This window comes from Phaethon aethereus, assembly GCF_964289735.1.
Source record: "Phaethon aethereus genome assembly, chromosome: 2".
Taxonomy (NCBI): Eukaryota; Metazoa; Chordata; class Aves; order Phaethontiformes; family Phaethontidae; genus Phaethon; species Phaethon aethereus.
This window is the reverse complement of record NC_138582.1, coordinates 9,798,527-9,813,615: the sequence shown is the minus strand read 5'-3', so window position 1 is coordinate 9,813,615 and position 15,089 is coordinate 9,798,527. Positions and strand designations below refer to the sequence as shown.

General features: G+C 39.2%; 1 protein-coding gene across 2 annotated transcripts in view; it reads right to left on the bottom strand.

Annotated features, from left to right (window-relative positions):
• Positions 1-15,089, bottom strand: part of KCNQ3 (potassium voltage-gated channel subfamily Q member 3) — a gene marked incomplete at both ends in the record, with an annotated part of 215,141 nt that overhangs the window by 7,146 nt on the left and 192,906 nt on the right. The window contains 4 exons of one of the 2 annotated variants that reach the window (XM_082015414.1): positions 309-440; positions 2,864-2,966; positions 4,007-4,194; positions 11,676-11,732. In XM_082015414.1, the coding sequence (XP_081871540.1) occupies positions 309-440; positions 2,864-2,966; positions 4,007-4,194; positions 11,676-11,732 (480 nt within the window). The remainder of the gene's footprint in view (positions 1-308; positions 441-2,863; positions 2,967-4,006; positions 4,195-11,675; positions 11,733-15,089) is intronic. The other variant, XM_082015415.1, reaches the window with a different exon arrangement.

The following is a 15,089-nucleotide window of genomic DNA, read 5'->3' as shown; positions in this document are numbered from 1 at the left end:
ATTTAACATCGGTAAAAAGGGGAGAAGGGGAGAAACTTGACCGTAATCAAATAAGGCAACGGTCAAGAAAATTCACATTTTTTACTCCGATTTCCTTGTTCTAAATATAAGCCAGTGGTCTCTTCTGCTGCAGTTACCCCTGCCAGCTGCTCGCTTGCCTTCAGTCTTTGGGGAGAAGACTTTCCTATTGACCAGCTACGCTATGCAAAGACATAGCTTCTGGGTGACCTTGTATGCAAATAGGCCAACTATGCTTTTATTTTGCCAGCACAGCTACGCATTTTCCCCATTTACCACAGGACTCTTACCTTGACTGAAGATACTTTATTCTGGAAAGCATATCAAGATGCCCTGCTGAGTATTGCTCTATCACATCCTTTACATCGTAAGGCCTCAAAGTCTCCTTGAATTTTTTTTTATAGAGACGAAACTGTAGTATTCTGCATCATAAACAGAAAAATTACTAACTTATAAAAGTTCCATAATGATAATTTGCAGTTTCATCGAATAATTGATAAATAGATGTCTGAAGATTGAGCACGTTATTTCAAAACAAGGCAATAAAACATAAACAGAGAATCTCTAATATCATACCACATTGGTAAATATATAATGGTTAGCTTTTTATAATTAATAGGCTAAAAAAAATTATACACACAAAATGTCTTTTTCAGCACTATCATCACAACCAGAAATGGCTACAAGATCATACATGGAATTTGATTTTGAACAACACAAACCACAGGAGAATTTGAAGCTGTGAAGCTGAAGCTGCTTTTTTTATGCTTCAGCCTATTATAAAGCTAATTTATTGTATCGATAATGCTGAATCATTTTCAGCTTGGTTTTCATTTTGCACCTGGGAAAGTTTCAGATAGGAAATGTTAATTACATAGAAATGTGGAAGTTAAGAAGTTAGCAGCAGTTCAAGTTGTGGAGAAAAGAAAAAGTGTTAGAACTGCCTGAGGTGTCCTTGAAAAAAACAGCAGTATAACATTATTGTCATTGTTGTAACAATAATAATAATATAATTTCTGTTATTGAATGTCCTAGTAATTAATAACAGAATTCTTACAATAAGGACCAGTGCTGGCCAAAGCACTCGAAAACTTTTTTCATTCTTTTCTGTTTATACATTAGTTTACACTGTTATATCTTGGTAGATGAAACAAATACACAAGAAATATATGTTAGGAATGAAAAACATTTTGTTTCTTTAATCTGTTTTAGGCTTGGGATCCACGCGTTTGCTTACTTGGTAGAGTTTCCATGTTCTTAATGGTCTGAATTGGGGAACCGCTGTCATCTGTTAAGATTCTGACCTGTTTTTTATCCAAGGTCAGTGGGTTTTTTTAACCTTTTAAAAATTTGTATAAACTTTCCTTTAGCAAAGATAATTCTATTATGACTTTTTAAGGCTTTTCAAATCTTTAACTCTGTTGCTTATAAATCTTTCAAGATTTCAAAATTATACTTATGCCTATTATAACCAAACTACATATAAACTATAGTTAAAAAAACACCCATAAATTAAAAATAGGAATCACACTGTTAGCAACTGCAATTTAAAATCTCCTTGATCATGACCCTGAACACTTATTAAGGGTTTTGCCTGAAAGAATGACTTCCCATTAGCATTCAGAGTCTGGGTAAACTATAGAAGAAAAAAAAAAGCCTGGCTCATGATTGAGTTTAAAGGGAAATTGCATGAGTCAATTAGATTTGCACAGGATGTGGGAAAGGTAGTTTTGCAAAAGTAATAATAGCATGTTTCATGGAGATGGGGATGGGGATGGCAGACAAACCAGATGTACAGTCTGTGTTTGAAAGCAAGCAGGTATCAGGGAAAGAAAGGGAAAACTGTGGAGGAAGAAGGGATGGAGAATCTTCCAGAGGGAGGGAAGCAGCCATGGGTAACACGAGCAAAGGCTGTGGGACATGGCTTTCAGCAGGCTTGAGAAAATTGGGAATTTTTAATGACTGGTTCTGCTGCACCCAACTGGAAAAGAACCAGGAGAATATATGTTATGGTTATATACATATATGTTCATATGCTTGTAACAATCTTCCTTGAAGCTTTTCTAAGAAGATAACTTTGGGGCACTCCAGACTTGTAGTATTTCATCTGGAAGGTAGTAACAGCCTGTCCCAGACATTAACAACTTCTGAAATAAAAAACAATTGCAATAGAAGTAGGGTATTTTCCTATGGGGCATTTTTCAAGGGAAGAGAGTAAAAAACACTGAGTGGAGGAGTAACAGAACATCAGTGAATGAATTCTATGTGCTTGATGTGCTGAACACATTATCAAGCCTTACTAGGAGTTTTCTAACCCTAGGTTAATGTCTTTTGTGATATGAAAACAGAGGTGACACATGTTGCAAGCTGAAGACTGCTGAAATGGAGACCTCATCATCTATTAAAATATGACAGCTGAAAAATATATTGCATACTCATACAATTGTGAATAAGAGTTGAGTCAGCTGAAAGTTTATTGTTAAGCAAAAATTGCAGTTTTACTTGAATACTACAGTCACTAAATTGAGTAAGATACGATATTTATAGCATATTTTAATGAGGAACTATGTAAAATAAAATTTAATAACAAAAAATTTATGGAATATCTTGCAAAAGTAGCATGGTCAATGTTACTGAAAAAATATTTCCTTTCTGCATATTTTCAATAAGGACTTTAAATAGGCTCTGTGCTTTTCAATATACCTGGAATTATCTGATCTATTGCATTTTAAAAAAGTAATAACAGCAACAATGAACCAACATGTAGCAACATGGCAATGTGATTTCCTGAAGCATAAGCATTCAAAGTCAAAGCAAAGCATCGAGGACCATCAGCGACATTTACCTGACAGCCCGGATGGCTGTCTTAAATGTGGGGATCATATCTTCCACAAGGAAGTCGCTACTGTCGCCTCTCTCTTCTGCCATGGGTTCCCCTGTTCCTGCATCTGCAAAGCAGGCCAAAAAAAGCTGTGTGAACACCTGACCACACAATCTTTAGAGGGAGGTCTGGCTAACTAAAGCACTTACATGAAGTAAGTGTAATTTAGTAAAGGAATGCTTCTTGCAGGTTCCTCTTTCTCTGGTCAGCTCTTGGAAGCGATTTCATAATTCTGCTGGGACAGCTGTAAAACGTATTATTTGAGGGATCTCTCGGATTCCAGCATTTCTGAAACTTGGAAAGTTTTCTTTCTTTTCAATAGATTTAGAAGCCCCCCTTTTAGGAGCTTTTACAATGATAAATCTTTGCCAAAATTATTTTATGTAAGGCTAAAACAGGTGTAGAAGCTACAGGGCAAGTTCTCCTCCCACTTGCACTACTTGGAGCTCATGTAGCTTCATGGAAGAGGATAATCAAGTTCCCAGTGTGGACACCCAGACTACTTCCATGGTAGTCTGCCCAGTGTGCACTGACGTCAGCTGGCACAATGAAGGAGAAACTGTTATTTAGAGACCATTTAGAACTATAGACAATAAGAGGAAAATGTGTGCCCAGGGAAACTGAGAGGAAAAATGCCCTATGATGTTGCATGGACACCCGAAGGAAATCTGCTGAGGGGCAGCAGTCTTAGGGAGAGTGGAAGGGAAGCAGCCGTTGACTCTATAAAACCAGGTTTTAAGAGATTGCAGTGAGGAGATATTTGAGATGCTGGGACACAGGCTAGCGCAGGGCTGGATGCAGTCTAGGACTGAGCTACCTCAGCATAACAAAACTGCCCTGTGTGCCCTCTTGTTCCAGGTCAAATAGGTTGATTACACCACTGGGTATATCCCATATTGATTGCTGTTTTTTGGAGGGTTATTGTCTTATCTCAACCACTGTGCTGCCTGGACTCCAGCAGTCATTTCCTGGAGCTACCCCAAACGTGCCAGGAACCAGCCATGCTTGGCCCAGAAAGTCACAAACCTTCAACAGAAGATGCAGAGGAACAAAGTAAAATGAGGAGAACAGGGGATGGATAGAAAGTAATCAACACAGATGGGCTACCTTCTGAGCTTTGCCAAAAAGCGTACGCTTTCATTCGGAATGCAGTGCGAAAACGCTCCTTATTATTCAAGACAACATTCTTAGGCTCTTTTGAAGGACTTTCTTCAATGGCATCTACATTCAGAGGGGTAAATAGCTTTCCTTTAGTATTGGTACCACGAACCCGATCCAAGAGACCCAGCTTTTGGCTACAAAATAAGCAAAAGTAATCATTTTCCTCCTTTGTACACGTTTAACTTGTTTTCATGATGCTTTAAGTATATCATGGGCTAAATAAATGTTTTGTACACAAGGACACTGCTGGGGCTACCGTAATACATCAATATCTTCGTAAGCAACAGCTAAGCTCCACAAATAATTAACTGCTTTTTATGAGCATTTTTTGTACCAATGTTGAAAATGTTACCAGGGTCTTGCTATCCTCTCTGTGTAATGTATCACAGTGTTTCAGCTCCAGTAGCACGTTGGAAGCATTAGATTTATTATTAAGAAGAGAAACACCACTACTTAGGCAGTTATATTGTCTAACGATAAGGATGCTTGGCCTTTCCTGTTCAGTGCTTTCTTTAACTACTGGGTCTGCGGCAGGCTATTAAATGAATAACTCGTGCATAGCCAGGAGTAAAAGAAAGTTAGACATGCTGTGAACCAAATAAATTATCAGTAAAACACTGGAAAGGCATTGCCAAGCAATTGCTAGGTACGTGGTAGGGCACGCTACCCAGTTCTTTCCACTGTTCACTTTCAGTCACCTCTCGCTATACTAGAAATTAAGGTGACCTATACGAATTGTAGTAAAGTGACATATCTTGTTCCTCTGATAATTCCTTGCACTGTTCTCTTACAGATTTACTGCCTAAAGATGTTTTTTCCTTCTGTGACAACATGTAGCTAGAAATGCATCTACCTGCATCTCACGAGCATCAGTTACCCTTCTGACAGCCTGATGACTGTAACAGTCTTAAAGACAATTACTAATGCCTATGAAAATAGCAACACAAAAGGAATTTGCTAGTGAGTGTATCAGCTTAAATATGAACTCTGAACTCTTCATAGGTGATAGATGATGTAATTATTTGATTTGCTTGTTCACTTTGCTGCTTAAATATTTGTCAGTTGCATATTTGTTAAAAAAAATGTGGGGTTAGGCCATGGGAAGAAAGCCTGTGTTTTAACCCGTTCCTGGACATTGCAGTGTGGGACAGCTCTGGGGAGAGGTGAATTGTGCACATACTTTGAAGAGACACTTAGGTGCAGGAGAGAAGGGCAGGCAGCTCGAGTGGGGGGAGAGGAGAAGCCACTGCAGCTCTCAGGTTTCTGAGAGCCACAGATGGGAGCAGAGCTGAAGGACGGACAGCAGTGGTGACCAGAAGAAAGAGATTTCAGAGGTGTGCAGAGAGGTGTCTGCGCAGCGTGCTCAGCTGAAGCCTCTAAGCTTGCGGGCAAGGAGAGACAAGCGTGAGCAGGGTGCACCATGCAACGTATAGTGGACAAAGATGGAGACTTGTGTGCAGACCATGTAAGTGAAGGGTCTCACTCACAGAACTACTCATTCTCTATTTAAGGAGCTATTTTGGTCAGACAGATTGCTTTTGTGTTCTAGCATCTCTGGTGTCACTGGTGCACCTCTTTGAAAGGAGGATATATTTCTATCTCAGAGCTCTGTGACAGTATCTCTCCACAATGGAAGTTCCTAGGACATTCCTCTTAAAATAATAAAGACAAGATGGATCTAAAGACACATATCATGACTCTGCAGCTTTCATAAGAGTGCTGACTCTAGTAGGAATACTGCAGTTTACAGCATACAAAATTCCTAAGTGATCTGAACACTGAATGTCACAGCTGTTGCAGGTTTTTGTGTGGTGTTTTTTTTAATATGAATTATTGGGACTCTCATCTCTACTATCTGTTTCTGATTAATATATCTTTGACCCAGAAGGTCATGAACTATGGGCTTCCCTGTCACAAAAGATGGAAGCACTAAACCTTTGCCTAGGAAGTTTTTTCAGGCCTTCTGAATTTTCTTGTTGAAACATGACAATGCTTGTGAATGCAATTTCTGCAGCCTAGTAAATTCAGACACTTGCCCTGTCATTGCACGTAGGAAGTGTAGACGTGTGTGCAAGTATGGAAGTGGCAACTAAGAAGGACTTGTGTGAGTATGGAGACACACTGCTGTATCAGCACCAGCAGGACTGAAGTCAACAATGTGAGAAGATAAAAGCATGGGTTTGAGTGAAGAATTAGAGTAATCTAAGTGAATGGTATTAATATTACCCAGACTTTGCCCTAATGTAATTTCCTGAGGAATTCATGGCATGGAGAAAAGACAAGAAAAGCACAAACAAATGTATAAAGCAAAAATCAGAGTTTACTTCCTTCTTTGTAGAAAAACATGAGATGTTACTTGTTTACATCTGTGGTAAATTAGTCTTCATGGAATATGTAGGGCAGTCTCATGTCTGGTCTTATGCACTTGTTTAAAAAGTGGTTTCCACAGTGCTTGCTTTTGGGTTAGAATCTTGATCTGGTTGATCTACCAAGGTGCTCTGATGGTGAGGGCAGGGTCCCAACAAGTGGTTTGCGTTCTATTAAGGTAGGGAGAATCCCATGATCTCTCTTCTGCATCACTATCACTTCTCTATTGTTTCAGAGGCCACGTTTGAGAGCAGTAGTGCTTTACAAGACACATGTCTTAAGTCCATGGCATTTCTGTGAAATCTGGATTCTTCAAGCACTCAGCTGCCATATATAGGAAAAATATATACAGGAGAAGATGACAGCTAATAAGCAAGTTTTGAAAGGGCATGAAAAATAAGCGTGGGGAAGAAAAAGTCAACTGAATGAGTTGCGTGTGCTTTTGGGGGGTGAAGTAGGGAAAAAGAAATTCTCATGTCTCAATAGTAATAAACCCAAAGTTTGAAGGAGGAATTAATTTCAAGAAGGATGGTCAAGAAGAGCCTGGAATCATGGCACATCACTGAAAAGAACTTTAATGTAAAGAACTGCACCAAAAGTCTAGCTCAGTGATAACAATGAGTCAGCCAGGCAATATAAACTGATGGGCATGAAGATGTTCGAGGGAGTAAGCTTGTGTGAGGTCTTCAATGTGAAGAAAAACAGCAATTATGCATGTTTAGCATCACGCTGATATTTGTAGACTGAAGGAGACTGTGAAATAAGCTACAAGAAAGAAGAAACTGAAGCAGTTTTAAGATAATATATCTATTCAGTAATAACAAAATGAAGACCTGAAAAAATCTGTGATTTTTTTTTGATCTTTTCAAATGAAGATCTGAAAAAATTGTGTGCACAACTGGCTTGTTGTGGAGATCAGCTTTTCCTGGTGGGGGGATTAACAGGTGACCATGATAGATGAAGCTCAAATGAAAGCAGAGACTATAGTCCACCTATTCTTCAGGATTTCAAGCTTGATCATCTTGGTTCAAGACCTTCCAGGATGAGAAGGAAGCTCCTAGAAGGATGAAATCTAGCAATGAAACTCAGATGATTTCAGATGACGAGGTGATTTTCTCACAGGCAAGAAGTGGTCACACACTACACATTGGCTTCGAGCAATGTATTAAATGTCACAAGATTTGGTTTAGTTACACTACAGAGAAGTTCTCAAGAGAAGAATATATTTAAGGCAGAGAAACTGAAAGACAAAGAAGCAGAAAAATTGGTGGGACAGAGGATTCCTAATGCTTGTAAATAGCAGTTTAATACTGTATTAGAAGAATGGAGTTGTTGTTATATATGGCTTCTGACTCTCTCTCCAGAAACTTTCTTGGTCCTTCAAAATACATATCCAGATCTCTCAAAGTTTGCCCCTTGAAAGTCCTGTAAGAACTGCCTTCCGTACCAAAAGACAAGGAGGCATAAAGTGCATTGCAAGGAAATATAGGGATCAGACCCGCAGGAAAAGGGTCAGTGGATAATGGGAAGTATCTAAAACATTAATCTTGCAGATTTTTTCTCCCAATATAGGACAGAAATATAGTCAATATATGCAGAATTCTCCACCATGGAGCTATATAAGAACAGGAGTGATCAAGATTTTATATCCTCCTCATAGATCAAAACAGATCAAAAATATTCCTCGGCATTCAGCACAAAACGCTATTTATTTGCAGTGATGTTTTCCACTGCACATGTAGGCACACTCATTTGTGGGTTGGTTTTTTTTTTTTTTGGTGGGTGGGAGTTTAAGGTAGATAAATAAACCAAAAGCATTCCCAAATTTTCTTTCTAGGGAGTTTCTCAACTTTCCCCATTGGTAAGTGTCAGTTTAGGAACAAACTGTTGTCCCAAGACTGTTGTTCAAGCATCTTATGTTTAGGAGCTAGAACTAATCTAGCTAATCTAACTACTCTGTTTTAAGCTGTTTAAAAAGTTACATGTCCTGTCTAAAATTAATTTTTAGACCCCTTTCTACACTCAGTGGGAAGTTAGCAACCTACAGAGTGCTGTTCAGCTCCATTTCATGTTGGGATGACTTTACAGCTGGGGGAACTTGTCTCTTGTTATTGACTATAGAAAGACCTAGATGAGAAGTCATTTAAAAAGCAGGCCTCTAGTCTAAGCTAAGGTTACCTGAGCTGAAGCCTTCCTCATTAATTGAATCCTGCTGATTAACCCTTAAAGTAACATCCAGATTCATAACTGTATGTTTATCAATAAATACAGACAATTGTGTTCATATCCAGGCAGCCAGAGCAGTAGAATCATCACAAAATAATTCATCAGTTTCACATGAAAAAATACAACAGTATGTTGTATACAAAAAACCAAAACAAAACCCAAGCTTCTTTCCAGATAATGACTAGCTGTCATCAGAGAAAAAAATGGCCTTTATTCTCATTTCCAAAGGATGAAATCTGGGTCTGCTGGGGTTTTTGTTTTCATTGTGCTTTTTAAAAAGACTTAGGAAACATTTGTTCTCATGGCACAATCTCCTTCATTAAAACAGCATGCGCATGGCTCAGTCTGAGTATGAAGCATGCGCAGATCACATCATCCTTCATGAGGGTGGCTAGGACAGTGGTTCCCACCCACAGGTTCATGTACTGCTGCTTGTCTTGCAGACTCCTCCTACTGATATTAGCTACTCTTCCTGCCCTTGGGACAGTGGTCCCACTTCATTTGGCTTCCTTACATTCAATAAAATGTGATTCCTGACTTCCAGCACAATTGCAGAAACTGGAGGGATTCAAATGCATCCCAAACATGCTGATAAATCTGCAGAGTAGTTTCTCTGACTAGCTTGGATACGTTGCCATTGCTTGTCTTGCATGCTACTGCATCCTCTCCCTTGTGGTGGAATAAAAATTTTCCCCAAACCTTTGTCTTTGAAGTGGAGTCCCAGCATGAGAACTCCTTAATTCTGTGGTAGATACAGACCACCACAAAAGGAGGAAGGCAGAAGCAGTTTGGCTTGAAAACTTCCTAGCTAAAGAACAATTCAGGTCTCAGATTCTTGCTCTGCAAGAGCAGTGGGACTTATTTTGGAACATCTGAGAGATGAATTTGGTGGCTGGATATAGAAGAGGTGGCTGGCTTCTGCAGCAGATGTTTTACCCTTGCTCAGAATAGAGAGTGGGAACCACTGAACTAGAAATACTTTTCCAGAAACAGTCATGCAAGGAAATAATGCAGTTACATCCCATCATGCAAGCCAGATACTCTCCTCTCTGTGCTTTGCCTAGTATTGGAGTTTCATAAACAAATGGTACATGTATGAGAAGAAAAATAATGAATTAATGTTAACAGTGAATCAAACACAGCCCTCTTCCATCTATTTACCGCTTTCATCCAACAAGGAGTAATAATAATCAGGAAGTATGTCCATATTTTTGCAGTTTAGCTAATCGTTAGATTTAGTTGGCCTCAAGTAACTGGAAGCAAAAGGCAGTCATGTTTACTCCAGTATTTTACAACATTATCAGCTGTACTTATATGGGTGAACTTAGTTTTGGGAAATCAAACATTCTGAATGATATTACCAGAAGCATTTGCCTTTAAACTATTCAAAATAGAAATTAGCGCAAAACTAATGCTATGAGGACAGCCATGAACCCTGCACTGAATACATTCATCTCATCTCAGAGACTTCATGTGTTTTCTTAATGTAAAACAAAGAGCATTCTGCACTTCCAAGGTACTTCTGAATTTTGGCCAATCAGCTTTACCTTTTAAGGAAATCAGCTAACATTCTTTTCTCTAGAGGGGAACTCACAAAAATGTTCAGTTTTGAAATAATTGACTGTAACTTCTGGACAACTAATGGCTCAATTTAAAAAGCCACTTTGTACCCTGAATCTTGAGGTCGAAATTTGAAAGCTTCTGATGTCTGAGGAGAAAACACCTCCTTTTAGCCAACCAATTTCCACACTCTTTGGTTGTGTATGTCCTCATTGGTATTTAATTGCAGGCATCACTCTAAATCCAAACTCACCTATCATCCAGATTATTTCCCCAGAAACATGAATACAAGTCCTGACTTGGGCTCAACTTTGATGACCTTCAGAAAGAGAAAGAGCCCTTATGCGCACTAAAGGCCTTTGCTCAGCCCCTCTTCTCATCCACACTTTCTAAAGTGATTGGAAATGGGTAAAAATAAGCAATGTTGCACAAATCCATGGGGAGAACAATCCAAGTTCAATTCTTTGTGAAAAAAGGGTGCATATTTTTCACCAACAGATGCAGCCAGCAACATAAGTAGAAACCATATGGATGTTGACCCACTCTTTACTTTGCAGTGAACATATCTCCATGTATCAACCACAGGAAAGGAAATCAAACTGCAAAATCAATGTCTCTTGACTATTTTGCATGGGCCAATCATCCTATGAAAAAATGAAGTGCTTCACTAGCAGCTCTCCAGAAGTTGAGGAGCTCAGACTAGGAAAGCTGAGTTGTGTGTTGATGATTTCATGTCTGTGGAATGAAGTGGGAATGAGAACAATGAGCTAAAGTAGAATGACAGCAAGATGTTTGTGTGGGATAGAATAAAACGTATGACAATTTAGACAAAATATTAGTATCGCCGATGATGCGTCTTTCAGATTCCTGAACTGCTACAAATTATTTTTATGTTTCTTTGCAGGAAGATAAAGTTCTTGCCCCACATCTTAGGTCACAGTTCAGCAATTTAAGCATGTCACTAACTTTATTCAGATGATCAAAAGCATCCACTTGTTTTCCATTTACTGAACTAGAACCTGCAAATACACAGGCAGAGATGCTCTTCCACTGAATACAAATGCTAAGCGACTTGCATGAATTTGTGTTGGCAAGGTTGGGAATACATAAGGAATAGCATTTAGCTCTTACAGTATATTTTCTTACAGTAAATTTCTAAATGATTTGCAGAGTAGGTTAGTATCATTCCCATTCTATGAAAACAGAGAAAAGCACTTGTTTCTAAGCAGATCATTGGCAGAGCCAGGATTAGATCTCATGTTTTCTGAACAGCAGAACAATGAAGTATCTGCAAGGTCATGCAACTTTCTTTTTATGCTTAAATAACTTTTCAGTCTTATCTCCCCTTACTTTTTATGGTGGTTAGATGAACTACTGTAGTAAAAACAGAAAGTGCAAGCAGAGAATGGCATGCAAGAAATATGAAAAGAGTAAGGCTCAATTGTTACTTGAATGTATATACCTAAGTTTTCTTGTGAGGCTTGATCCAAAGAATGACTCCCTACTAAACATGACATTACTGTAAAGTGAAGAAAAGTTATTAAGATGAGACGTTAATGACTACCCATGAAAAGCTCTGTGAAAACGAATGGGAACAGCCTTTCATTTGTAGTTAATGTAGTGTGCAGATCAGAGTGGCTTTTTACCCTTTCCTGATTTGGGCAGATTGCATTAAGAAAAAATTCTGACAGTGAAATTTTCCACCTTGCAAAGTATGATTTTATTTGCATTATGCTGTTACTACTGGCAAAATGAAAGTGTACCACATTATATGCATTCCTTCATACTCACATAAACAGGAAAGACTAGTACTGATTCTGCCACTTAAAAAAATCAAACCAACTTTCCAAAGGCAGAGAAATATTATATGTCTTGTAGAGATAAGGAAACAGGGATAAATTACTTTTCTGCAATGACATAGTAATAGATCTAGGAATGAACACGCTCTCCTGATGTCCAGTCCTACAGCTGGACAATGCTTATTAGGAGCCAGACCCTAGAACATAGTTCAAAATCCTTCGCTAAAGTGCCTGTACATACAAGTGATTCAAAATTCTTACACTAGTTGAAATCAGTGGAACAGCTGCTAACAACTGCACTGAAAAATCAGGCCCAAAATTGCTTCCTCAAACATAGACATAAAAAGTTGGTTCAAAATAAACAATATCTCCATCAAGCAAAGGTCCATCCTAAAGGCTGGGAAACATAGGTCAAGTACCCAAACATTTGCTGAATGATTTGCTGCACCCCAGCAGAAATGAACATTAGTACATCTTTTTCATAAAACTTCCTTCTTGGGAGCTAAGCAGATAACAAGGCTTTGCGATACATGCAGAAGAGCAACTGCTATCTGAGATTTCATGTGCTGGTAGTTTGAGGCATTGATTAAGGAAGAAAAAGCTAGTGTCATCTCTGGTATAAAGTCAGCAAACTCCCCACCAGTGAGCAATGAATAGCAGAGCCCCAGGTCCTCTTGGTTTGGGGGACTATACAGGGCATGTAGGGAAAATGCTATTCTTAACAGGCCAGATTCATACGTACCACTTCCCTTCCCTGCTTTCAGGATCCAGTCTATTATCTAGCTCAAGGGTAATCCAGTGTGCTCCTCATCATATCCCACATCTTCATAGTTTTAGTTTAAAGGGAGCTTCAATAAAGCCTTGGGCTGCTGCCAAACTTTAGTCAGCTTTCCACTATCACAAGTCCTTCCCTGCAGCCCTGCATCGGGATCCAACTCCTGCAACGGACTCTTCCACTCTGTTGTCTTCCCTGTGTTTTTGCCACATAATCTTAGAACAAGGAACTGCATCTAGCTGTGACTTTGTCATGATGCCAGCTCCTGCTTCCCAGGAGAGATCCTGGAAGGGTCTGTCACAGAGTTCAGCTCTACCAACACGGAGTTCCTAAAGAGCTTTGACACCACAGAATGGAAACCCTGCCACCTAAAGTGCTATCCATCCTCATATTTTCACACAGACAGGTGTCATTTTTTGTTTATTAACTAGTTAAATTTTCTGACTCTTCTGGGAAAGCTTTGGACCGATTATTCTCTCTCCCTTATCAGCCATTGTTCAAACAATGCAGTTTATTACTACAGTTTTCCCATTAAGTCCTTAATGGATGCAAGAACCTGGAGACTGAGTGCACTTATGGGCTGTTCTCTCCACTAGGACTGCATTCCCTTATTGCTCATTTATTTCAATACAGCTTTAAATGCAAACTGCAGTGGAGTACGAGTAATACTTTCTATGTACTAGATCACTGTAGGAGGAAGAGGAATGTGTTTTTACTGTCTGGTCTGTAAACAAGAGTTTTATGAGAGATGGGAGGTGGGACTGTCAAAACAACCAGATTTTATGGCTCAGTCCCATGTCTACTGAAGTCAGTGGATGCTCCCAGAAGTACCATTATTTTTCTGTTTACCTGGAGCATTTCCAACTCTTACTGAATGCTTATTTCCATAAACACATTCCCGCTAACAGGAAGGCTCCAATGCAGGTTTACTGATGATTTTGCTAAAGGTTATTACATATGTAACAACATAAAAGCAAGATATATCCAGCTAGAATGAGGGGTCTTGGGATTACAGCTTTAAAGATTTTGAGCTGTGAGGCATATTTTTCAGTTTTTAATCCAGTGCTTCACATAAAATGACTTCTTCTACTGGTCTGAAAGATACAGTAACTCAGAAGCTACTCCACGAACTGTTCTGTCACTGCAGGTGCAGGAGCTTCTCTAGGGGACTTTGACCAACAGCAAACTGCAGCAATCATTCACTTTCCTAACTTTAATCTGCTGCTGCATCTGAGTCAGAACATGCTTTGGTTCAAGATATGGAGTTACCTACTCAGAAGGATTTCAGCTCCTAAGATCTCTCCTACATATTAAAGGCAATTCAGATGCTGCCAACCCTGGAGATGGCTAAAATCTCCAGACATCTACGTTAATGTAACTGAGCTTGCTCACGACTGCTTAGCCTGGGTAGTGCCATGGATATATAGCACTTAAGGTTCATGAGGTTACTCCCATCATGCAGTCTTTGAAGAGGAGCAGGTTGGCTCATGATGATGGTGGCAGGAGGGGGAAGTAATCTTTTCCCAATTATTCAGCACTACAGCACTTGCCTGTATCATAAGAAAATTTGTGACCAGGTTTTTCTTTTCTGTTAAAGGAGGTTTGAAACCCAAAAATTCACAGGAGCACAACAAGTGTGAATCTGGTTTTTTCAGACTCTTTTATTGAAGCTGTCATGTGTTGCATGAAATGTTTAAAATACAAAACCAAAAAGATAACTTTTCATCAGGCTGGGGACTGGAACCCAGGCCTGACCTCTGAGTAACAGTTTTCAAATTTTGCTACAATTCTTGCTCTTTTCCTCTGCACTATGAATAGGGATGCAAATGGAAATAGCTTCAGCGTGAGTCTGTGGAACCATTTGTCCTTTAAGTTCTATTGACTTTCATTGTGGGTGATCCACTGATAGCAGTTTACCATTAAGTTTTTCACATTTTCAACATAAGAGGTTGAATTATTTTATGCCTTCTTTGAATCTGCAACTTAGCTGAAGGGGTTTAGAAATACATCATTTCCATTTGAGATCTTGCAGATTGACTGACAACGACTGCTCTGTTGTAGTCTTCAGCACTGACCAGTATTAGGGTCGATGATTCCTTCATTCTCTTTGCTTGTAAATTCCCCAAAGTGACTAGGAGCTTTCCCATCTGTTTCAGCAGGGGTGGGACCAAGGCCTCAAACCTAATGGAGCTTTTTTAGTACTGCCAGAGGGATTGACTATCCTGCTGGACCATCTTAGCCATCCATCTTTATATTTATCATCAAGAAATCTTTGCACATGGTGAATTGAGACAGACTTGAT